General features: G+C 39.1%; 3 protein-coding genes across 3 annotated transcripts in view; 2 read left to right on the plus strand and 1 right to left on the minus strand.

Annotated features, from left to right (window-relative positions):
- LOC131426140 (3'-5' exonuclease) lies at positions 1-3,097 on the plus strand. The gene is made up of 3 exons (XM_058588596.1): positions 1-129; positions 189-997; positions 2,963-3,097. Exons 2-3 carry the CDS (start codon positions 200-202, stop codon positions 3,059-3,061), a joined length of 897 nt encoding a protein of 298 aa, XP_058444579.1. The 5' UTR covers positions 1-129; positions 189-199; the 3' UTR covers positions 3,062-3,097.
- Positions 2,916-3,916, plus strand: LOC131426141 (putative lipoyltransferase 2, mitochondrial). Its single transcript, XM_058588597.1, has one exon. The coding sequence runs from the start codon at positions 3,110-3,112 to the stop codon at positions 3,803-3,805; it is 696 nt and encodes a 231-aa protein (XP_058444580.1). The 5' UTR covers positions 2,916-3,109; the 3' UTR covers positions 3,806-3,916.
- LOC131426139 (ectopic P granules protein 5 homolog) overlaps positions 3,843-25,435 on the minus strand; it is a 24,311-nt gene continuing 2,718 nt past the window's right edge. The window contains exons 3-11 of the mRNA XM_058588594.1: positions 20,092-21,463; positions 19,729-20,030; positions 18,837-19,668; positions 13,237-14,730; positions 12,843-13,169; positions 12,351-12,780; positions 5,118-6,174; positions 4,664-5,062; positions 3,843-4,599 (exon numbers count right to left, since the gene is read on the minus strand). Coding sequence (XP_058444577.1) covers positions 4,074-4,599; positions 4,664-5,062; positions 5,118-6,174; positions 12,351-12,780; positions 12,843-13,169; positions 13,237-14,730; positions 18,837-19,668; positions 19,729-20,030; positions 20,092-21,463 — 6,739 coding nt within the window. The 3' untranslated portion in view covers positions 3,843-4,073. The remainder of the gene's footprint in view (positions 4,600-4,663; positions 5,063-5,117; positions 6,175-12,350; positions 12,781-12,842; positions 13,170-13,236; positions 14,731-18,836; positions 19,669-19,728; positions 20,031-20,091; positions 21,464-25,435) is intronic.

Consider the following 25,435-nt stretch of genomic DNA (forward strand, 5'->3'; position numbering starts at 1 on the left):
CGCGCGGTTTTTACGCAATCGGAATATGCTCTAAGAATTTGTATACAAATATAGCTTCAGTAATTTTATTAATTTTATTCTTTTAGTTGGTTATACGAGAAAAATGTTTTCTTCCATATAATTAAAAAGGTATAGATACATGTTAATAACTTGTTTGTTGCTAATTTTTTGTAATTCTTTTGCAACAGTCATTCTTGAAATGTCCACCAAAAGAACCCTTCCGTTGTGGATGCGTGATGCCGAAAACTCGCCAGTGAGTAAAAAGACCACACTTTCAGATAGCAAGCAGAACCAGGACTTAATGGTGAAAGATGAACAGCAATCTACAAACGATGAATCGAATCAAGAAAACATTCCTAAGCGAAGGTTGCGCAGCAACTTCAAATTGCCAGACGAGGGTGAGCCCAAACGTGACCGCGAAGTGAAAATAAATATTGACGATGTACCGTTCATTGACTATCGAGGTAAAATTCATTACTACACTGACTGGCGTGACATGGCTTACGCCTGTGACCAGCTACTGCAGTGGGTGGAGAAGCAAACCCCCGAACAGAGCAAAGTGCCGATAGCATTCGATCTGGAGTGGCCCTTCAGTTTCCAAACTGGTCCGGGTCGAACGGCTCTGATGCAACTTTGCGCGGAAACCGATTGCTGCTATCTGTTTCAAATTTCCTGTGTGAAGAAACTGCCGGCTGCGATGTTACAGCTTCTGCTGCACCCGAGAGTTCAACTTCATGGGGTCAATGTGAAGAATGATTTTCGCAAGTTGGCACGACATTTCCCGGAAGCCAATGCCGACACGATGATTGCCCAGTGTATCGATTTGGGCCAGTGGTACAATCAGATCCATGGATCGACCGGTCTGTGGAGCATGGAACGGTTGGTGCTGCAGGTATGCCGGCTCCGGATCGATAAGAACAAAAAGGTACGCATGAGCAAATGGCATGTGCTGCCGTTGAGCAATGACCAGAAGATGTATGCTGCGGTGGATGCTTATGTAAGTGGTTTTTAATATTTCATGTTGGAACTTTTTTCTTGTTGTTTATTTAGACCCAGTTTTAATCTAGTTATAAGTGCTACTTTGCATGCTAACTGAATTGTGTAGTAATAACTAGACAGGAAAGTAAGAACTAGACAAAAGTGTCTTTCCTAGTCTTTTTTACGAATGTCTTCGAAAATTCGCTTCAAAAACCGCATAACTTCGAAAATTCAAATTAAAAAATGGCTTTAAAAATTCACTCCAAAAACCGCATAATTTTTAAAATTTGCATAATAAACTCGCATAATTTTAAAAGCTTGCATAAGCAAACATTGAAAATTCGCATAAAAAACATAACTGAAATTTTTGTCATAAAAACCGCATAACTGAAGATTTGCATGAAAAATCGCGTAGCTTCAAAAATTCGCATAAAACCCGCATAACTTTGACAGTTTGTGTGTAAAAATCCAAATACTTTGAAAATTGGAATAATAAACCGTATAACTCTGAAATTTAGCATTAAAAAATACAACTTTAAAAATTCGTATTAAAAACCTATAACTTTGAGAATTTCCGTAAAAAAACATCCAATTTTGAAAATTTGTATAGAAAAAAAACTTTGAACTTTGCCTAATAAAAACGCAAAATTTTTCCCATTCGCATAATATAAACCGCATAACTTTGAATATTCGCATGAAAAAAAAACATTGTGTTTGAAAATTAATAATTTGAATTAAAAAAAATTCACATGAAAAACCGCAAAACTTAAAAAATATTTGGAAGTATTTATAAAAGCGCTCAATTTTTTGTGATCCACACACTTATAAATGTTTGCAGTATTCGGTAATTTTTTTACCGAACGTTCGGTAATTCAATTCATTACTGACCGTTCGGTAATAAAAATTTTGTTGAACTGTCAAACAATTACCGAACAATTCTGTAAACTAAATAGAATCATCTAACGAATGGTTCGGTAATTATTTGATCGTTTTTTTATATTTCGTGATTCTGAAATTCTGAATTTAAATGGATGGAATGGATTAAAAAAAAACACAAATTTCCAATTTACAATTGTGTTTTTCGGATTTGGATATTTTCCACAGAAATGAGCGAAGCAAGTTAGAGATGGTGGCTACGGGTTTATTGTCCTACATATCCCGAAAAAAGAAAAAAATGTGCATCAGTAGCAAAAAAATTGAAAATCGGGAAAAAATTGCGACCTAACCACACAATTCGTCGAGTCTACTAGAAGTTATGCGTGGCAACAAGTGGACAAGTTATTTTCTGCATATAAGTACAAAAATTGCCTTGAGAAGTTCTGTTTTGAAACCTCAATTTATTCAACGAACTTTTCTAGATTTTTATTCCGTTTCGTAAATAAAAATACACTTGCTGAGAATTTTAGTAACTGTTTGACGGCTAGTTTGAACGACAGTCGGTATTAACAGAAGTTCGGTAAATGGAAGCCAATTTTACCATACGGACAGTATGATTTTTACCATAGTCGGCGAATATTCTGATTTACTGTATGAATTGTAATATTATTTAGAGAATTGTGTAATGGAAACATGCGTAAAAAATTACATAATTTTTGTAAATTTAAATGCGTGTACCAAAACATCGGTTATTTCTAATTGATTACCGTATGTTTCCTTAAAAAAGTACCAAACAACAGAATCAAATCAAAAAGTAATATTATTCATCAGTTCGTAACAAAAATTCATATGTGACTATTTATATGTTGTTATTTTTTATTATTTGCCATTTTACACAAAAACGAAATTATGTTAGAAATTCCTCTACCAAAATACTCGAAAATCAGTCGGCATTTTAAATTGAGTTCATTTAGTACAACGCTGCTGTCACTCAAAATGCTCGAAGTAAACTCAGGATAGGAACTCAGTAACTCACTAATTTTTTATAGGTTTGTTACGTTTTCAAGATTGTTATGTGTATTTTTCTGTTTACATTATAATCCTACAGATTGGTCAACAAATCTACCTCAAACTGCGCGAGAAGGAGCTGAAATTGGAACAGGAACGTCATGAGTTGGAACTGAGCTCTCCCTCACCGGAACAGTAGAACAGAACTCGAGATCGGATTTTATTTATTAAGGTATATTCAAGAAAAATGTCTCGCCTGGTGCACATTCTGAGGGCCGGTAAACTCGACTATAAGAAGTCACTTAGTTTGCAAAGTACCATTTCCTCAATAGTTATAAATAACTCAACCGGACCGTTCCAAAACGTATTGATTCTCACGGAACATGACCCAGTTTACACCATAGGCATTCGAACGAAAGATTACGGACCGGAGGAAGAACAACGACTGACAGCCCTCGGAGCGCAGTTTGTTCGTACTAATCGTGGAGGTCTAATCACATTTCATGGACCAGGCCAGCTAGTAGCTTATCCGTTGCTCAATTTAAAAAACTTTCAACCTAGTATTCGCTGGTACGTTTGTCACATTGAAAAAACTATAATTGAACTCTGCCGGCAGTACGGAATAAAAGCACAGACAACGGAAGATACTGGTGTATGGGTAAAAGAAAGAAAGATATGCGCCATAGGGATCCACGCAAGCAGGTATGTGACAACGCACGGGCTGGCCTTGAACTGTAACAACGATCTGCGCTGGTTCGAGCACATTGTCCCGTGTGGGATTCCCGGTAAGGGAGTAACATCCATGAGCGTCGAAACGGGTGACGAATCGAGTGTGGACAGTGTTACACCTAAGTTTCTGGAAAGCTTTCGTCTAACAATGGAATGTGATCTGGTCGAGATGCCGGAATCGGAGAGGGATGGTTTCGTTCGAGGTATAGGTTAGGCAATTCTTTTTAAGTTTTTGTTGATAAGTACATTGGTTTTCACAGCCCAGAAGCCAAAAATAAGCTATATATGTTTTAATAAAGATATTCAGGCGCTTTCATAATTAAAATCGGATATAGTTTTTTCTAAACCATAGAAATCCTTCATAACCTCTCGCATTGAAGAGTTAAGTTAGTTCCTTCAGGAAACGTTACAACCAGCATAAACATTATCACCAACAATGGTTCATAGATGAACCAATAATATAAACATTCATCTTCGTTACTTTATGCCTTCCAGACAAACTCCACCGAGTGAAAGAAATGCTCGTCGCAGAACAACCTCAAAATTTTGAACACATTCTGTCCGATGTGCGTGACCATGGCGGTATTTTCAATCAAATTGATAGCCGCTCGCGTTCTCACGTGCACATCGGCAAATCTCTTGTTAGCCAACGTCTGCTTCAGGTCGGCCATGGCCTGTACGTATTCCCGGCACCGATTGTTGGAGCCGATCGATGGAGGACCGTCTATCGTTTCCACAGCTTCGACCACGTCTTCGCTAAACAGGAGGAACACAATGCATGAAAGGCATTTGGCCAGTATCTTCCTTCGGATACTGATTCCATCCTTACGGATGCCGATTGCACCCAGCAGCCCTTCTCCCCAGCTTTCCGATTCCTTGGAACAACACTGCAGATAGCGCGCTAAAGTCAGCAGATGGCTATGGCTGTTGAAGTTTTCTTTCCAGATTTCCACACCAATCACTACCATCATGCTCCAAAGCAAAATCATTTTGGTCTCATCCGATTCACTGAAAATAAATTATCAATGATTAGGCTCGTTGCCATATTCGTATCTAAAAAAAAAAAACAAACCTAACTTTTAAGTCATCAATCAGTCGAAACAGTTTCTGCAGGATTAAAATTTTGTCGCCACTCGTTGGTGCTTCTTGCAATTTTTGCAACACCACCAGATGTAGTCCAAGAAGGTACCGTTGTTTAACCAACACCTGTTCGTCGAAAGCTTTAACGGTTCTCGGTCCAACTCTGTGGATTACCTTTGTCCAAGATGCGTCCAAAATCGGGTCACCTTCGTTGGTGGTTTGCCCGCGCCACGATTTACTGAAGTAATGGTAGATGACTTCCTCCAACAGTAGATACATATTGACCGTAAAGCTTTTGCACAAACCGAGCGCATCCAAGGTCGAGGGGATCATATAGCTATCACTGGTTCGGCAGTTCTCGATCCACAAGATGAGGGCATCGATGAACAATCTGATTATCGAAAAAAAACGTTAACGCGGTTACATTCAGTTATTAAGCCACTTACTTCCGACTGTATTCTCCCTGCGCCTGAAGCGAAACAACCACTTCGGCCACTAGATTCTTCGCATCGAATTCACGATCCTTGGTCGATTTAATCTGCAACAGGACCGTCTCGATCATATTCAGAAGTCCCAGCACAGCATTTTGAAACGCCTGTACTCCCGGTTTCGTTCCCAGTAACTTTTGATATTTGGATCCACAGGCATTCAATAGCCGAACCGTTGTTCTGACATACAGAATTCGTTTGGTTTGTATCTGCGACTGCAACGTGGATGATTCCAGCGGATTGCTCGGATTGAATTTCATTGCGGAGGCAACCTGTAGCAAATCGAGCATGGCACTGTCAACAGCTTCGTTTTCCGATGGCATTTTTAGAACCACCGAGGGTTCCGCTGATAGGACGAACCAATCGAGAACCGCTTCGACGCCTTGGTATTCCAGCAGATGCCACGGGTAGTCGCAGGCTTCCTGTAGCAACGTAACGATTTTCAGACCATCCCGAGCGTTCGGTTCGTACGATATTTTAACGAAGATCATCAACAGCGACGAAAGCATCTGATATCGGAGTTGATAGTCCCACGTTTGTATGTTCTGTTGCAACCAAGGAGTCCACGCGATTCGGATAAAGATGTGCCCCACAAAAAGATGGCTCTCCGGGATGAACTGCTGTAAAATGCGACTGAATCCGGTAATGTGACCCGGTGCAGGCCGGAACCGATCCCAGGCTAGGTTCATCAAATTGGTATGAATGGGGAGGACCACAAACCGGGGACAGACTGGATGTGCAAAGTTCAGTTCGTACCAGTAGAAAAGGTGCCCCAGAATGGCACTAGTGAAGGGGAATGTGTCCATCAGGTACTGCAGACAGTGTTCGAATACTTTGACCATTCGGAATGCGGTGTCGGCATGAAGCTCACTCCACGGTGGCAAAATCGTACTGTCACCTGCGACCTGCTGTATCCAATTTGCCAGCTGCAACTGTTGTTTCATGTTTTGCGGGAAGTACGGGATCAGCCAGGGTGAGAACATATCGCACAGCGCAGGCCACAGCCAGTTGATAACTAGGGAAGAAATATTCTTTTTAGTAGGTTTCAACCACCCATCTGACACCGGTATGTGAGCACCAGCCATTTGAAAGTATACCGATTACGTTGAGCCCCTCGCGTTTCGAGCCCCAAACACTGTGATGTTTTGATACTCATCGCGACTATCAAACTGTGAAAATTATCTCCACTTAATGTCCCAATACACTGTCTGCTGTGTTTTAGGTAAACCGACAAGTTATTGTGAGAGAGTCGACCCGAAATTCACTAATTTTCGTGCACTAAACAAGGTAAACGCATTACTGTTTGTTTGTTTACGTTGCAATCAGATAATTTTGAAGTTCCGATTTTGATCTCATCAAGATGGCGTCGTGACAGGGTGTCGGTTTCAACTGATTTAACTGGTGAGCTTGTTAACACACCACTAGGAACACATGTTAGGGCTCTCATACACATTCAGTTTAACGTCAATATGACACGAATCCATCTAATAATCGAAATGAAGTTCGTCTCAAATTTCGGACGATTTAGATGGGTTTAATTCCGTTTCGACTCAGATTGACGAGATACGGCCCGTAAAACTGAACGTGATTGGAGGTCTCTAGGCATAAACGAAATTAGAATACGAATCAGATAAGAACCTAGGCGATAAAAATAAGAATGGCATTTGCCCCCGGTGCAACGTTGATGAGATGGAATTAGGGAAACTTTTTGTTTTGCTCACTAAACCAACGATGGGAGCGATAAATCAAGTTTTTCCCCGGTCGCAAATTTTCCTAGGTACAACCGACGACACGACCTGCCACTCGTCTATCAAAACTGTATCGTAAATTTAACTACCCCTCAGTAACTGGAAATGTCAAATCGAAAACGCTAGTGAATTTTTTTAAACTGGCAGCACAAGTTGATATATTTATTGATTTTGATTAACAGTCACCATAACCTTGGTTACTGCGTATCGAAGGCAAGATGAATGTAAACAAAATAAATTTCAGATCGGTTATTATATTACGGAACATTTCAATGGATTTACCTGCCTCGAGCGTAATGTAAAAATTGAAGAGTATGAGTTATGTCTTTTATAAAGCCAAGTTCAAAATTCAGGTCTTAGGGACATTGGGATGCATAACTCACTGCTGACTTGAAACCGTTGTGTGATAACAGCTCAGCGCAAACCAACGAGGAAGACATGGAAATGACCGACAACGAGCTGAGCGAGGCTAGTGCTCTGCGGTACCTGCATAACGTACGGTAAAATGATTTCTTTGTGGAATTCCACTAGTAATCCTCGAATAGTGGCCAACAAGGTGAAATACTGTTTCCACTGCTGCGCAATCAATCGACACAAAACAATTTTGACACCGGCATATTACACCGAATCCTACTGCCCAGAAAAGCTAGCAGTTGAAGTGTACGGATGAATCGCTGGAAGCAAATCATTGTCCTCGTTCGTTGGTTTCATCCATAGTTTCGATTAAATTCCGAAAATCGAGTTCATTTAAATGCATTTCTGCCTAATTTGGACAAATTTTAACACTAATAGAACTATTCCAACGCTTTCAAAACATGTTTATTTGTTTTGGGGTTCCTTGGTAACTAGAGATGGGCAATTCGCTCCTGAGCTGTTCCAGTGAATCGAATCATTGAAGTGAGCTGACAGCTCACAGCTCTTTTTAAAAGAACCGCAGCTCACCAGCTCACTCATTTGCTACCCAGTTCACTGCATTATGACGCAGGGAACACGCTACGAGCTGATCGGATCTTCGGCTCTTTAAGAGATTCAATTTAGTCGACATCAATTGAAGATAAATTATTTCGCATGGCATTCATTGCATCATTGCAAATCAATGATTCAATTTCGATCATGCATTTGAAAAAAAACCGGTGCATAAGAAAAACGGCGCACAAAATGAACCTTAAGTTCAAAATAAAAGAGCTGATGAGCTGATACATCGAATCGGTTCACTTTGGTGAGCTGATCGGTTCGGAGCTGTTCACCAAAATGAGCTGTTTTGCACGCCTCTATTGGTAACTAGTCTATAGCAACTTAAACAGTGTTGCTCGAGAAGATTATTTTTATCATTTACAAGGGGTCGCTAGATTTGTGGTAACTGGCGGTGAATCGTTAACGAACAGCTTTAATGCTGATTTTTCTTCGGAGTGCCTGGTCGTGTCGTCGGTACAACACTGGTCGAAGCGTACGTGTTGTAACTGTGGAGGTAACATTCGTATTCATAGTAGGCCTAGATTTGTGAGTATATCAAAATTCTCATTCCAAATTGTGACTGTTGAATTTGTGTTTTTTTATTTACCGAAGAAATTTATGCTTGAAGAGACTAAAAAACCCAAAAATTGAACAGTGACCCTTACACAATGGCCCTTATTATCGGTATCATTTCACGGTGAAATTCAAGTGAAGTGATGAGTTTGGAGCTTTAAATATTGCAACTGAATAGTGACCCTCTAAGAAAAAATCATCAAAAGGAAATCCTCTATTGGTTCAATACGTTGGCCCAATGAATGTCCAATAAATCATCCAACGGGAGTCCGATGCGGGACTTTCGTTTGCCGATTTTGAAACAGACCATTGAATCGCGCGCCATTTTTTTTTGTTCGTTGAACAAACTCGGCAGGAGGTCCAATGTTGCGCATTTTTCAATAAAAGGAGTTGGAGCCCTGTTGGACTATTTTTACTGAAGAATGTAAAAAGTTTCTACCTAGTTTCAACATCGCATAGAATAACAACAAATTTTCGTTTTATATGAAGAAAACACTCAATATTCACACTAGTTTTGTAGAAAAAAACAACAACAAATCGTTCCAACAAACTGAACGAATATTTCGTTCTGTAAGTCGTTTAACAAACTCCGAACAAAATTTAACCGCTTTCTCAGTGGGGAAACATTGAAATGGCAAGGAACACAATGTAAGAGCAAATTCATAGGTGGTCTATAATTAAAATGAAACTGGAACAAACGTATCCCCAGCAAGCCGTTTTAGTTTTATTTATTCGAACAGTTCTACTGTCAAATTTAAAACTGGTATAACAGATCGGCTGAAAAGTTCGTATCGTTTCTATGAGAGGGCGCCACTAGAATTTAATCCATACCATTTTCAGTTAGTACCAACCTTCTAAAGATACGTGTATAAATTTGACAGCTGTCTGATTATTAGTTTGTGAGATATTGCATTTTGAGTGAAGCTACTTTTGTTATTGTGAAAAAAATGGAAAAAAAGGAATTTCGTGTGTTGATGAAACACTACTTTTTGATGAAAAAAGTGCCACCGATACCAAAAAATGGCTTGATGAGTGTTATCCAGACTCTGCACCGGGCGAAGCAACATTTCGTAAGTTGTTTGCAAAATTTCGTACTGGTCATATGAGCACCGAAGACGATGAACGCAGTGGACGTCCAAAAGAGGCTGTTACCGATGAAAACGTGAAAATAATCCACAAAATGATTTTCAATGACCGTAAAGTGAAGTTGATCGAGATAGCTGACACCCTAAAGATATCAAAGGAACGTGTTGGAAATTATTATTTACGAATATTTGGATATGAGAAAGCTTTGTGCAAAATGGGTGCCGCGTGAGCTCACAATCGATCAAAAACAACAACGAATTGATGATTCTGAGCAGTGTTTGGAGCTGTTATATCGAAATAAAACCGATTTTTTTCGTCGATATATAACAATGGACGAAACATGGCTCCACCACTTCACTCCGTAGTCCAATCGACAGTCAGCTGAGTGGACTGCACGCGATGAACCGAACCCAAAGCGTGGAAAGACTCAACAATCGGCCGGTAAGGTTATGGCGTCTGTATTTTGGGATTCGCATGGTATAATTTTCATCGACTACCTTGAAAAGGGAAAAACCATCAACAGTGACTATTATATAGCGTTATTAGAGCGTTTGAAGGACGAAATTTCAAAAAACGGCCTCATTTGAAGAAGAAAAAAGTTTTGTTTCATCAAGACAATGCACCGTGTCACAAGTCGATGAAAACCATGCTGAAATTGAACGAATTGGGCTTCGAATTGCTCCCTCATCCACCGTATTCTCCAGATTTGGCCCCAGTGACTTTTTCCTGTTCTCAGACCTCAAGAGAATGCTTGCTGGTAAAAAATTTAGAAGCAATGAAGAGGTAATCGCTGAAACTGAGGCCTATTTTGAGGCAAAGGACAAATCGTACTTTTTTTTTTGTTTCGATTATAGAGGTTTTAACCTTAAGGTCATTCGCCTCTCCGGGCCAGAAAAATTTTCTGACCCTATGTGCGGGGTTGGGAATCGAACCCAGGTGGGCTGCGTGAAAGGGCATCGACTTACCCATCACGCTATACCCGTTCCCAAAATCGTACTACAAAAATGGTATCGAAAAGTTGGAAGATCGCTATAATCGCTGTATCGCCTCTGATGGCAATTATGTTGAATAATAAAAACGAATTTTGGCAAACAAATGTGTGTTTCTATTAAACGATACGAACTTTTCAGTCGAACTGTTACATTGCCGTTCTTTTTTTTTTTCTATATTTGAAACACAGATAAAACGCTGCTGGGGCTGGCAGTTTATTTTGATAAAATTTCTAGATTTAGATTTTAAAACTGACATAATTTCTCCATCTAGAACAAGAACACTCCTGAACATGATGATACAAGAATAAATAGGGAAAGAATGGAACAAAATGAAACAGAATGGATTGATACGGAATGAACAGGTATGTAAACAAACCACTGATAACTGTCAAATGATTTTTTTTTTGAAGGTATCGATCGGGTGACGGCCAGGATGTAGACCATGTTCGATGTACGTTCTACTATGTCTGACTAGCGTTTTAGAGTGACTAAAACAAGATTCAGAGTGGCGAAATTCATTTGGCTTCTCCAATATATGTTTCCGTTCAGTCATTGCATAAACTGAACTTATGGCGGCTTTACGTCAAACCAACTAAAATTAATAAATCGTGTAAAATGATGTTTATCCAGCTCATTTTGTGAGGTTATGTCATTTTCGTGCAACACTCAACTAAGCAGTTTGCTTTCTGGAGAGAAAGTATTGTCGGATTGATTAACGGTTTCGGTTTTATGGAAATATTTTCGACAATCCGTTTTGACAATGACATTGCCTTGTGTAATAGTTGCTTAAAGCTCCAAACACCTAATTTTTTTTTAATGCGAGCAAAAGTAACCAAGCCTATTCTCGATTATTTTGGGTAAAACACAATTTTGGGCAACTGACTAGCTACAAGTAAGCGTGTTGCTCTAAAGCATGCTAATTTTTTGACCGTTCGATACACTGATAAAAATTTGCACCAACGATTCATATGCAAATAGCGCTTCAATTTAATATGCTTTATCATTTCAATACATAACCAAACCTATTTGTTTTAAGATTTCATGAGAAAATTTATTAAGATGCAAGATTAGATTATTTTTCACTTAGCTTAATTTTCTTTTGGATGTTATGTGTTTTGCTACTAAATTGAACTTCATGTGTTAAACACCTCATTTTCTAGTGGAATGAGTACAGCACAAATGTATGAGCAATACACTTGGTTCGGTCAAACGTGTTACAATTGAAATTTATATGGAAAACAATGTGACATTGATATGAAATTCATATCGAATCTAGAGGTAACGATATAACTTATCGTTTTGATGTGCATTTCAGATAAATGTAGCATGGTTTCCTCTCAATATCTACAGTTTTTACACTCACTTTATGAGTTAAGTGTATATTTTCATGAATTTCATGTGTTGTACAGGTAATGGTAGTTCAAATACGTTGCACATGATGCTAGCGTGCAACTTATTTTCATTGTAGTTATTTTCCGACAATGATAAAAAAAAATCTAGTAAAAAACAGGCGGGTGAGTAATGTCAGAGACTTAATTGAATTGGCATGAATACGAATAATTGTAGATGCAATGAATGCATGCAAACCAATAAACTCGAATGCAAAGCAGCTGAATGTTGGTTTCATTTGCATTTGTTTGGGGCGATGTTTCTAAGATATTTGGCATTAAAAAAATTTCTTCAGTTTTACGGCTGCGAAATGACCTAAATTATCCGCACCAAATCACGATTTGCAACAGGAGGTTTTAGCAATATTTTGAGCTGTTTTTTTTTTGCCTAAAGGCCATGTCTATTTGTATATAAGGACGGTCCATAGAATGACCAATACCAATACTTACGATCTTCGGCCAAAACACCCGGATAGGTGTGAACGGCGGCCACCACAGCTGCATGACCCATCGTGCCCAGCATCAGTGAAATCACCTCGCAGTAATCGCTGTGCTTCGGATATAAACCGTGCAAACCGTGGCTCAGACGTTCCTGCTGGAAGTGTTGAGTCAGCAAAACGGTCGTATCGATGATGTCCTTGTACGAAAGAACACTCTGCTTGGTGGCAAAAGCGCGGAACTCTTCCTTAATGGCTACCAACCCCAGCCCGAATGCCACTGGCTGACAGCCGACCATACGCCGCATGGAATTGATCAACTCCAACAGAACCTTAGGCATTACTTTCTTCTTTGATGAAGCGACCAAACTCATCTGCAGGATATCGCCATAGTGTTCCGGGAAGTCATACTCAAAAAGATGGATCAGGTGCCGTTGAAGGAGCTGCAAGAAATACCAACGTTAGTACAGAAACCAAACAATCGAACTGAACATTTTTCACTCACATCCTGAATAAGTAGAGCATTTTGTTGGTTCCATCCCTCCAGTCCCCGGAGAATCAGTTCGGCCAGTTGGTTAACATCGACCAGCTTCGGCCGATGCCGATTCATCCAACTGATGATGTCAAACTTTGAAAGCAGGACAAACAGAACGTGCGTGTCGCACTTTTTGATGTGCGAATCAATTATGAAACCGTACATTCGCAGGAAATACTGCGCAGGGCAGTTAGCCGGCACTAGCAGTTCCGTAATCAGACTCACTAAATCGGCACGCTTCAGCGCGATATTTAACAGCTTGATTCCTTCCTCGTTTTGATTTTCTTGCATGAAGAACTGCAACGAAAGAATGATCGTTTTTGTTTCGTAATGGGCTATACAACTCGGATGGAAAAATATTTACCCCCAACTGAGAGATTCCCAGCGAGCAGGTCGTCTTGGTCAGAGGACACAGCTGATTGTAATCGTTCATTTTGTCCACGAATTCGTAGAACAATGTGGTCGCCACTTTGTTCACTTTATCGCACACCTTCACATCGCTGCTGAACTTGAATTCGAGATAAACTTCAACCAGCTGTTTCAGAAAGGCATCGATCCTCACGGAAGCCTTCACGACTTCATCCGGTAGTTTCGTCTCTCGCTTGATTGCAGCTTCGTGAACGGATCGATTTTCTCTCATGGTTGCACTGACATTTTCGTTCAATTTGGCTTCCCTGTACTTGATCGGGATTCTCCTGACCGCTTTGCAACTACTCGAGCAACCGACATCTTTCCGGACAATTTTTTCGTCGTTGACGTAGAGTTTTTGAGCCAGTTCCAGGTAGGAAGAGTCCAGCAGTAGGTGTTCGTTGTACAGAACGTGAAATTCCTTTTTCGCGTAGGAATCCAAAATGGCAAATTCAGACTTGAAGGTAGAGATTAGGGCACTGAAGCTTTGGGAGGCCACATTGATGGGGTTGGCTAAGGAGACAGCTTTGAACACTGGTGGTGGAGGAACGGGTGCATCATACGCTGCAAGACGCTTGAATATCGACTGCTTGGGATCTTGCAGGTCAATGTTACTTAGACTAGGATTGATGGAGCGAACTGGTGAACTGATCGCTGCCACGCTGGGTGCATATCGAAAGCAAAGCTTCTGCCAACTGTTAGCCAAATCCCGATGATCGTTTCGGATACCACGAAGATCGATTAAATCTACCCAATGATCACGATTACCTCGGAAGATTGAAGCCAGTCGGTGACAGTCAAACTGCGGTGGTAGGTCGATGGATTGCGCCCGAATCCGGTTCAGTTGTGTATCTTCCAGCCACAGCTGCAGGGTCTTGAAAAATCTCGTACAGTGGTTGTAGAACGAAAGCTGCCTTTCTTCGGTTTCGCTTACGGATGCTGCATTGTAATAGCACTCGGCTTCGTACAGTTGTTTTTTGATGCGTTTCATCAGTCCCACGTTCTGTTCGTAGAACCGATCGGCAATGCCAAACAAGTGAGCAAACCGTTCCTCATCCTGTGCTAGCGGAATTCGTGAAAGATAGATCGTAAAGAACAGCTGGCACACGATGGGATACATGTAGTTCTTGATCGAACAACTTGCCACCAGGTTGGCCAGTTTGAACAACGCCAGGGCGTTAACCGGAAACGCAGGGTAGCCTAGGATTGAAGTAGATTTTCTTACTGCCGTATCCAGCGACACTTTGGATGAAACGGTCGGCATTCCGATGGAGCGCAAGATCTCGTGCCATATGCGGGTTTGGATCTCGGTAATTTCGTACTCTAGTTCGAGGGTGAAGATCGAGAGGAAAACAGTTGAAGCCGACGGTGTTGTGAACAAATCGATCGGGCTCGAAACCAGCAGAGTCAGCAGTCCCGACGTTTTGGTGATTTTAATATCTTCGAAGCGCTGAAAAAATTTCGGTTTATCAATAAAAAACTAAAGGTTGTACTCGAAAAAAATGCAACAGACAAAAAATGGTTTCATTAATAATTTTGTAAGCTCTCAGGATAAAGTTGGATTATTCAATCTCCTCCACCTTGGATGGATATTCAAATCCTAAGCAACACTTGCACAATCTCTCTTATACACTATCATCATCTCTTGTTCAGAATCCTTGCCGTTTTGAACATCTCCCTTTCTGTTTTTTCTGAGTTTGTCCTTCAAGGCATAACGCCAGATCCGACCAAAACAGACTGTCACCTTCTGGAGGCATTCTCCTTTATATATTTGGCCATTGATGGTGCCGGTCGTTTTGTATGACATGTTAAATTGTCCACACCAACAGATCGCCTGCCAAAACAAGTGCTTCTAGACAAATTTGTCAAGCTTCATCTTTCGGAACTTCTCCGAAACAAAGTAAAATAAAGTCAAAACCATTTCGTTACTTGTTTGATTTCCCTTCCGTGTTATTCCGTAATCGCGTGTCGTAAGATTTTCCGCTACACGTTGAAAAATCCCGATTTTTTCCGATCAAACCATCAACAATATAGTTTCAAACCGAGATATCGCAGATGCAAACCAAATAGTTAAGAGCAAGAAAATTTAGGTTTACTATTCTTTCCGTTTCCGTCCCCGACTCGTCAGTGCAGAGCAGTTCAAATTGAGCTGCTTAGTGTCTGTTTTTGCAATGCGAATTTTCTAAGTTATGCGGTTTTTTAACGGGAATTTTTAAAGTATTGCGGTTTTTTATGCAAACTCTCAAAGTGGTTCGGATTATTTACGCGAATTTTCTAAATTATGGGTTTTTATGCGAATTTTTAAAATTTTGTGTATTTTGCAAACTTTTAAGGTGGTGCGGATTTTTAAGGGCTGAGGCCAGTGTGTTTTAGGGTGATTTAGAGGGCTATTTTCACGCTTCAAATCGGATTTTCTCAGAAACGGTGACGAATATCAAAAAACCCATCTGGAAATCTCTTAGAAAATTAGTTTAGATTATTCTGTGAAAATTTCAGAATGATTCATTGACTCTAGCGGTCGGGAAAGTCTTTTTTCTGAAGGAAGAATTGCTTAGCTGAATACGCCGTCTTCCAATTTGTTCATTGAATATCTCGCCTTCAAAAGCATGGATCAAAAATCTATCCTGACAATGTTCCAGATAATTTAATTTAGATGCGATTAGTGCATAAATACATATATGTTGTCGCGATAAAAATGAAGTGAATGTTATTATTGTGAAGGTAAGTCGTTTTCTATGACGGCACCATTTTTTCTGCTCTTGTTTCCTAGTAACGAAACGAAACAAGAGAGAAATAAAATCAGCTCAGCAAGGCTGCCAAACAAGCGATAGCTTTATTGGATTTTATGTGATGTAATTAAACTTGTAACCGAAAATATCAAAACTTTCTTGGCCACTCGGCCACATCGAGAGTCATTTTGTACATATGCGAGAGAGCATGGAGAGAAATGTAATACGCAGAGCGAGCCACGTGGTTATACGCGACCTACTGGCCTCAGCCCTTAATGCGAATTTTCAAAATTCTACGCTTTTTTTAATGCGTTTTTTCGCAAACTTTTGAAGTTATGCGGTTGTGTATGCGAGTTTAGAAATTAAGAGGTTTTTTAATGTGAATTTTCAAAGTTATGTGGTTTTTTTTTAATGCGAATTCCCAGTTTTGCGATTTTTTTACGCAAACCTTCAATGTGGTGCGAATTTTTATGCAAACTTTCAAAATTATGCGTTTTTTTAATGCAAATTTACAAAATTATGTTTTTTTTCGCAAGCTTTTAAATTTATGATTTTTAAATTTTTAAAATTATGCGGTTTTTAGTGCAAATTTCCAAAGTTTTGCGGTTTTTTCATACAAACTTTCAAAGTGGTGCGGATTTTTTAAGCAAATTATCAAAATGGTTCGGATTTTTTAGAGCGAATTTTAAAAGTTTTGCGGTTTTTTTATGTAAACTTTCAAAGTGGTGCGGATTTTGTAAGCAAATTTTCAAACTAAGCGGTTTTTAATGTGAATTTTCAAAGTTTTGCGGTTTTTTTTGCAAGTTTTCAAAGTTCTGCAGATTTTTTAAGCAAATTCTCAAAATTATGGGTTTTTTATGCGAATTTTCAAAATTTTACGCTTTTTTTTAATGCTTTTTCATTTTTTTCGTAAACTTTTGAAGTTATGCGGGTGTTTATGAGAATTTAAAACTTATGAGGTTTTTCTAATGTGAATTTTCAAAGTGATGTGGTTTTTTATTAATGCGAATTTCCAAAGTTTTGCTGTTTTTTCATGCCAACTTTCAAAATGGTGCGATTTTTTTTTGCAATCTTTCAAAATTATGCGTTTTTTTTTTCATGCGAATTTACAAAATTTTGTTTTTTTTTTCGCAAACTGTTAAAGTTATGCGGGTTTTTATGCGAATTTAAAAATTATGCGGTTTTTTAGTGCGAATTTTCAATGTTATGTGGGCTTTTATTATTGCGAATTTGCGAAAAGTTTTGTGGTTTATTTAATGCAAACTTTCAAAGTGATGCGAATTTTTTAAGCAAATTTTCAAAATTATTCGGATTTTTAAGGTGAATTTTGAAAGTTTTGCGTTTTTGTTGCAAACTTTTAAAGTTATGCAGGTTTCTAGGCGATTTTTCAAAAATTCAAATTTTCAAAGTTGTGTTTTTTTTCAATGCGATTTTTTTTAATTTTTCCGTTTTTATGCAAACTTTCAAAGTGGTGCGAATTTTTTATGCAAACTTTCAAAATTATGTGTCTTTTTATGCGAATTTTCGAAATTTTCCGTTTCTTGCGCCAACTTTTAAAGTAATGCTGGTTTTTATGCGGATTTAGAAATTATGCGGTTTTTTTTATTGCGAATTTTCAAGGCTGATGTGAATTTTTTAAGCAAATTCTCAAAATTATGCAATGTTTTCAATGCGAATTTTCAAAGTTATGTGTTTATTTAATAAAGGCGAATTTTCTAAGATTTGCAGTTTTTTATGCAAACTTTCAAAGTGATGCGAATTTTTTAAGTAAATTTTCAAAATTATTATAACTTTCAAAGTAATGCGGGGTTTAATGCGGATTTAGAAATTATTTTATTGCGAATTTTCAAAGCTTTGCGGTTTTTCAAGTAAATTTTCAGAATTATGCGTTTTTTAATGCGCGACTTTTGAAAGTTTTGCTGTTTTTTTTTGCAGGTATTTAAAGTTATGCAGGTTTCTATGCGTTTTATCAAAAATATCCGGTTTTTTAATGCCAATTTTCAAAGTCATGTGTTTATTTATTAAATGTGAGTTTTCTAAGATTTGCGGTTTTTTATGCAACTTTTCAAAGCGATGCGGATTTTAAGCAAATTTTCAAAATTTTGTGGTTTTTTTATAAATTCGAAATTATACATCTATTTAAAGCGAATTTCAATGTTTTGAGGTATTGTTTATGCCAATTTTCAAAGTGATGCAGACTTTTTAAGCAAATTTTCTAATAATGCGTTTTTTTAATACGAACTTAAAAAGTTTTACGAGTTTTTTTGCAAGCCTTTGAAGTTTTGCAGATTTTTTAAACAAATTTTCAAAATTGTGTTTTTTATTAATGAAAATTTTCTAAGTTATACAGTTTTTTTAATGCGAATTTCCAACTTTTTTATTGGTAATTTGCAGGTAATTTAACCCCCAAATTTATGCAAGGTAAACAAACCCATTTTCAAAATTATTTTACGTTTCGTCTTTGACTCACCAGTGCTTAGCAGTTTATGTTGAACTGCTAGCGCGACCTGGCGTTGTTCCGTTCACCCGAGCTCCAGAGAAATGTCAGAAAGAAGCGTGATTATGTTGACTAAACACAAGTAAGGTGCGGGTAAACGTAAATTACTAATCTGATTGCTGATCGAGGTGATCATATGTCACGATTTCATCCGTGGAAGCGAGTGGAACAATTTTCAATCCACACTTTGAAGCCTTCTCGATAACCACTTGACAGATTGCGATGAAATTTAGCACAAGTCCCATAAATTTTTACACAAGCAGTAAAAAGTCATACTCTTTTTTTTTTTGAATACAGACATTATGATGTTATGAAAACAAGTATACTTACGGAGTAGAAGGGTCGGAAAAACTCTTTCGTCGAGTGCCACGAGTCGGGAAATTGGTAAGCCACGCCAAGCATTGCATCTAGAATTCCGAGTACTGCTGAATCTTTTGTCCAGTTCGGTAGTTCACTAAGGCAAAGCAGCCAACCGTTGATGAGCAGCGTTGGTGACGTTAGTCCATATTGCGTGTAGTTGGTGATTTGCGAGAGAATCATACACTTGAGCATTTCAGTCACCGGTGTGTTCGATTCCGACTGGAATTGATCCTTGGTAAATCGCGCATAATATCTATCGGCCGCAATCAGACTTAACAGGATAGATTTGAATGCTTCGCAACGACTCAAACTGTCCGGGCATTCCAAGAATAAGGGGCTGATTAACTGAAGACATCGCACCACCGCCGCATAGCGGTGATCGTTCAGCAAAAGCCGAATCTGCTCCAATCCTTTGTGGCAAATTTGTGGCACGGAATGTCCCCATTGGCTTATCAGTATTGCCAAATAAATCGCCAACGGACGATTCTCGGTAACTCCCTGGTAAATCTGTTGGGCTCGCTCTATCTCGAGAACATGGCGGTGAATTAAAGTGGGATTTTTCACCATTTCCTTGATGGCCGTCGTACTTTGATCCATGCAGTGAAGCCGCAACATGCCAACCATGTTCCAGCACCACGCAAGGAACTGTTCTTGGGCCGTCTTGTTCTTCACCAAACTGCTTACGGATGCAGCCAATCCTTGGGAACCGTTGAGTGTTTCCGGAACGTGTTTGCTGTACACTTCGGTGATGAGACAAGCGATCCGAACGTGGATGTCGTGTGGTAAAAACAGGTCGTCATTTCTGAAAGAAATGTGAAACTAGGAAACACCGTATTTTAGCTATTTTCTGTGGCAAACTCACTGATCAAAATTGTAGTTGAGGTGAATCAGAATCACCCGCGCCGTCGAACTTTGTATTGCGTCGAAGGAATAGTTCAGGATCCAGGTGGCAAGCAGTTCAAAATCAGCCCACAGTGGTTTCCACCTGTCCAGAGGAAGCGATTTGAAGATGTACATGGCTGACGAATCGGCTGCGGTAACATCCTGCTTCAAAGATTGTAGTAAATTCGATACCAACGAAGGATACTTGGAAACAATATTGAACAGCAGGTCCTTAACTGCTTTGTAGCAAAAGTCTTTGGTGTGTTCATTAAGATATCCGATCTGGAAAGGAAGTTAGGACTAGATTTTTTTATGTTGCGAATTCAACGCAAAAAAAACTTACGTCGAACAGGTTCAAAGCCACAGTTTCAATGAAATCGAAATCACTCGTATCCCTAGACAGTGCCATGTTGGAGAAGACCTGTAGAAGATAGTACAGATCTTCGGATGGCATTTCCAGTAGACTATTTCGAAACCTTTCGCGGCACTCGTCACCAACACAAGACCCCCGAAAGTCATTGTCCACATCTGCTATCAGCTCTTCCTTGAACTCGTCTAGATGTAAACAGTAGTAAAGTTTCCACAGGGCGCTGATATTAAGTTGGTCAAACGGGAAACCCGTCAAATATTGCCACGTCCCGATCTTTCTCGAACGGTATATGTATTGTGCCGAACGAACGACAAAAATGTCAAATTCCAAACCGATTCTACTGAGCTGAGTCGGATCTGCCATTACTTTGCAGCTTTTACAACGCTGTTCGAAGATACGGTATAGGTCACTGCCATAGAACACGGTATGTTTGATCAACCTCGCTACTCGTTTGGCAAACTGCCGGTACCGATCGGCATCGTAGGTGATTAATCCGTTTCCCAACAGCTCAACAAAAGTCGCTCCAAATGCGATCGATTTTAGCAGATACGTTCCGCTAATGGTTTCCTCATTCAATCGAAACGATCCATCAAGCCGTTCGTCGGTCTGAGTCATCGCACGAAAAACATTTCCAAAGGGGATCTGATTAATCAGTGCAACTAAATCTCCTTCCTTCAATTCGGAAATCGTATCCGAACCACAGTAATCTTCCCCATCGCTGTCTACGATTGCCCACATTTCCTCCTGCACGACATCGATCGAACGTGACATGTCCATCTTGAGCTTCTCCAGAAACTCGTTCCTCTTCCGGATCGGCAGAAGAATCGATGCCATCACAGTCAAAACATGCTGAAATCGAGTGCTGCCCCACTGGAAGTCCTCTCCGACGGGCAGCTGAATCATTCTGGTGGCCCAGTTCGAAATACCACTGGGACTTCGCAGAACGTGAAACAGTACAAACAGATGATCGTGAGCGTTGGCAATTCGTAGCTGAGTGGCCACCAGCTTTCCGATCCAGGATTTAACATCCGACAGGAACCGTTTGTCTGTGATATCTTTCCGCAGGAAGCAAAACAGTATCGAGACACAAAGACGCAGCTCACCGATGGCCATCGAAAGGTCGGTCGAGCAGTCAGTCGAATTAAGTAGTACAACCGGAGCATCCGGGGGCAGCGAGGCTAGATGTGAGTGTAGGTTGAGAGTTTCGAAAATTTTCTGATTGATTTTGAGCCGCGTTGCGTCTACCTCGTACGCACTTTGATTACACTGGAAGCAGGAATGCTTGATCAGTTCTTTCAACGTCGCACAAAGCTCGTCCATTGTGTTCTGCTTCAGCGTTGCGACTCTGTGAACGAAAGGAAAACATTGCATGATTTAAATTGAAGTTGAATCAGAATTACATGTTTTGTATATAAGGAGTGTATCGAAAATAAGCTATCCACATACATTTGTGTTGTACGCATGTATTTGTGATGGTTTTTGCATTAAAAATGCCTTACTTTTTATTATACGGGACCGGGAATCAATTAAAAGTTTCAAAAAATGCCGCGTAACCTTTTTTCGTCATAATTTTGAACGTTAATAACTCAGTCATTTGTTGATGGATTGCTATAATTTAACAACCAATCGATTCGGAAACTTTTAACTTAAACATGTATGGCAACGTCGTTTCAGTATTTCAATAGCATACTATTGAAAAAAATGGTTAGAATTGACCTATGTGTTCATCCACCAATCCCAGCTGACCAAATTGACGTCATTTTCTTGTTCGGCATAGGAGGCTTTGCGTCATGCATAAAAACACCGCATCATTCTGCGTAGTTCGAAGAGGAATCTATAAATATATGCTGCAAATCATTTTTTGATTTCAGTTGATGCTTGACTGTGAATGAAACAAGTAGCTCGTCCGATCGATATGCGTTCGCTCGTTGGATTGTCGCTTTTGCTAACTCTTCACTGTACGAGGTTGGGTGTCAGCAGAGATGGCATTTCACCAGAGTTATACACGCTGGAGTCAGATTCTTGTCCACACCGAGGATGCAAAAAACGAAGCACCGCACAAAGAGGAAAGCGCACTTCTTCTCAGTGTCGAATAGACAGCATTTGAGTGTGTGCTTGTGGTTAAAGCAGCTGGCGCGAGTGAAAAACATTCTCTTCGCATGAATCGCTCACACGCGCTCTCGTCTAAATACACCCAAGTGACCACTGGCGCGTGATGGTGAGCGAACACTTCTGTGAACTTCAATTAATAGAGAGTAGATCTGGCCTTGCTATGAAAAATTTGCAAGGAAAACCAAAAATTTTACGATGAATTGTTTTATTTTGCTGATTTTGCGTGCCCCACGCTTCTTCTACGCAAACCATACAGCAGAGTGCTCACCGGCGTGTACACCTCTGTGAAAGTATCTGCATCCACCTCAGAGAATTTATTAGCTAATGCTCTAGCACTTTGATGCGATTCAGTGGAAGAGGTAAAAGGAAATAAACAAACGCACTCATGATGCGTGCACACTTTATACAACAGTGGTGTATAAATGTGAAAGAGAAGAGCTCTCGTTGAAGTTGTCAGTGCGAGGGGAGAAATTTTGCTTGCTCTTCGTCACACAGATGAGATAGACATCTCTGGGTGTCAGTTTAAAAGAAATCAAAAATAACCGCGTAACCTTTTTCTATAATAATTTTGAACGCTTATAACTCAGTCATTTGTTGATGAATTTATATAATTTAACTACCAATCGATTCGAAAACATTTAACTCAAACTTATGCGGTAACGTCATTTATGTTTTAAACTATGTTTTCACGAGCCAATGACAGTCTCAGTGAATGATGTCAAACTTTCGTCCGATTTGCGCAGTATGAACTATAGCACAAAATGGAATCTATAAATATATGCCAGAATACATTTCTGCTTTAGTTTAGCAGGCCAACTTAGAACTATCGGCGATAGATTTTTCGAACCTAATTTGAAGTGCTTGTATATCTGTGATTTATTGATAAATTTTCCTCATTTAACTTGATTCGAAAAAGTTTAAAAATGTTTTAATTTGTCAACGTGTAGCGTGCATACTGAAATCTCCATTTACATACGTACAACACGGTGGCGCGCAAATAAATTCAGTATAAAGTTGTGTTATGATGATAATCATAGATAATTCTTTTTCATTAAATGTGGCTAAATACAAAGAAACAGCTCTCAGCATAATCCCTCAGACCCTATTATTAAACCAAACAATAATCGTGTAGCCTAATTGAATAGTAAGAAATTGATTTAGTAGTATAAAGCATAATATTTTGGTCTAATCTTGCTTCCAAGAATCTTATAGAAGGGATCCAGACTAAGTGTAGCGAAAACAATGCAATGCAAATCGTTATGCAGTATCGATTTGAACAAACTGTTGGCCCACCAGGAATAAAACGGTTCAAAAGATTCGGAACTTAGTACGAATAAGTTGCACAGACTCACATATATAGAATTATCAGATGCAATAAAATACAGTATTAGAGATAAACTCAAGACAAGCTGATCTGCGATTTTACATGTATCATTTAAATCCGGACTAAACTCGAGTCACCGCCAGTTTCAGTTAAATTATCATTTACATTAAAACAACAAGTGTCTTATCACTACATGCGTTGTAACAATGATAATGTTCAGTTCGCTTTCACATCTCATCCAAGTCAGTCGATATAACAAAACCGCTTACGTTCGGGACAGAAGAAACCAAGTACAGTATTGTGTAGTGAACAATAGAACGACCTCGACATGAGTGAACCAAATGAACAAAAGCTACCGCCGACGCGAAAGAATACAATTGTTGTTGACTTTAGGCAGTGCAAAATTCGACCTTCGATACGAGAACTTGAAGGTTTGCTTAAGGAGCAAATGCATCTTGACATTAAACGTGTGCATTTACTTAAATGCAATAAGACAAATAATGTTGTTTACATCCAGTTTTATAAAGAGTTGGATGCAATTCAATTCGCAAAAGACAATAACAATGTGCACTATGTGGAGCATGAGAACATTAAGTACAACATTCCAGTATATATGGAAGATAGTGCTATAGAAGTGCGTGTGCATGATCTTCACTCAAGCGTCACCGATTCATATATTCGCAAAACTATGTCCCAATACGGAGAGATTCTCTCTATCGAAAAAGAAAAGTGGAAGAATTTTTTCCCCGGTATTCTAAATGACGTACGTTTTTTACGCATGCGCTTGAGGAGGCCTATACCTTCTTATGTGACAGTCGGTTAAGATACAAGAATTCCGTGCAAATCACTTGTTACCTATGACAATCAGATGGCCACATGTCAATATTGCCATAAAGCTGTTCACTACGGTAAGTCATGTGATAAACCGGACAAGGAGACAACTATACCAAAGGACAACGATGCTTCTTTCCCTCCAATCCCAAGCAACCCCAGTACATCTGTAACAGCCACCAACAACAATGAAGCACGAAACGAAACCAGCTGCAGTTAACAACTTACCCTCAAACCACCCAGCAACTGCAACCAATGTACAACAAGGCGCATCTACAACAACTCTCAACGAGCCCAAGACTACGATCAACAAGGAAAACGAAAAGAAAACGGAAATCACACACAACACCGACGATGAAGCAATGGATGATGAGATAAGCCGCGGACGAAGTGACCCCCGATCCTCGTTGGATGGAAATGGAAACTCATCTCCCCCTAGAAAAAGGGTGACAACGAGATCCAATAGCAAAAAAAAAAAAATTATGTAACAAAAATGTAAGCCACGTAAAGCTTTTACGCAAAAAGGTCAGAATAAAAATTTTATTAAAAAAAAGTATAATGTTCGTTTATGTATTAATAAAATCAAGTTACAATATGAACAAAATTAAGGAATTTGGTTGCGTATGCATTGGTTCCTTAATATGCAAAAGTAAAAATCAATTATAGTAACAAAATATGTTCTGCACTAATTACACTATTACTGAGTATATTGGTTGACGGTTATTAAAATTTTTCACATTCACATTTTTCGATCAATATATTTAAAATCTTCTCTAATCTCTGTTTATAAAATGATTAGGTTTGTACGTTCTCTGTTTTGAAAACTATTATGATATAAAATCGTTTCATTTGTCCAGATTTATATCTTGAGGATATTTTCTAAAAATGTAATATCAAATGTAATATTTGTTGAAGGTATAAAATAGAGTAGAATCAATTGTTCTGAAAGAATCTAATTGTCATTTTGATCATTCGCTAGAAATGTAAACACTAAAAGTAGAGCAGCAGCAGTAGAGTTTGTAATTGGTGACTTTTAGTGAATCCATCATC

This window comes from Malaya genurostris, chromosome 1, assembly GCF_030247185.1.
Source record: "Malaya genurostris strain Urasoe2022 chromosome 1, Malgen_1.1, whole genome shotgun sequence".
NCBI classification, from domain to species: domain Eukaryota; kingdom Metazoa; phylum Arthropoda; class Insecta; order Diptera; family Culicidae; genus Malaya; species Malaya genurostris.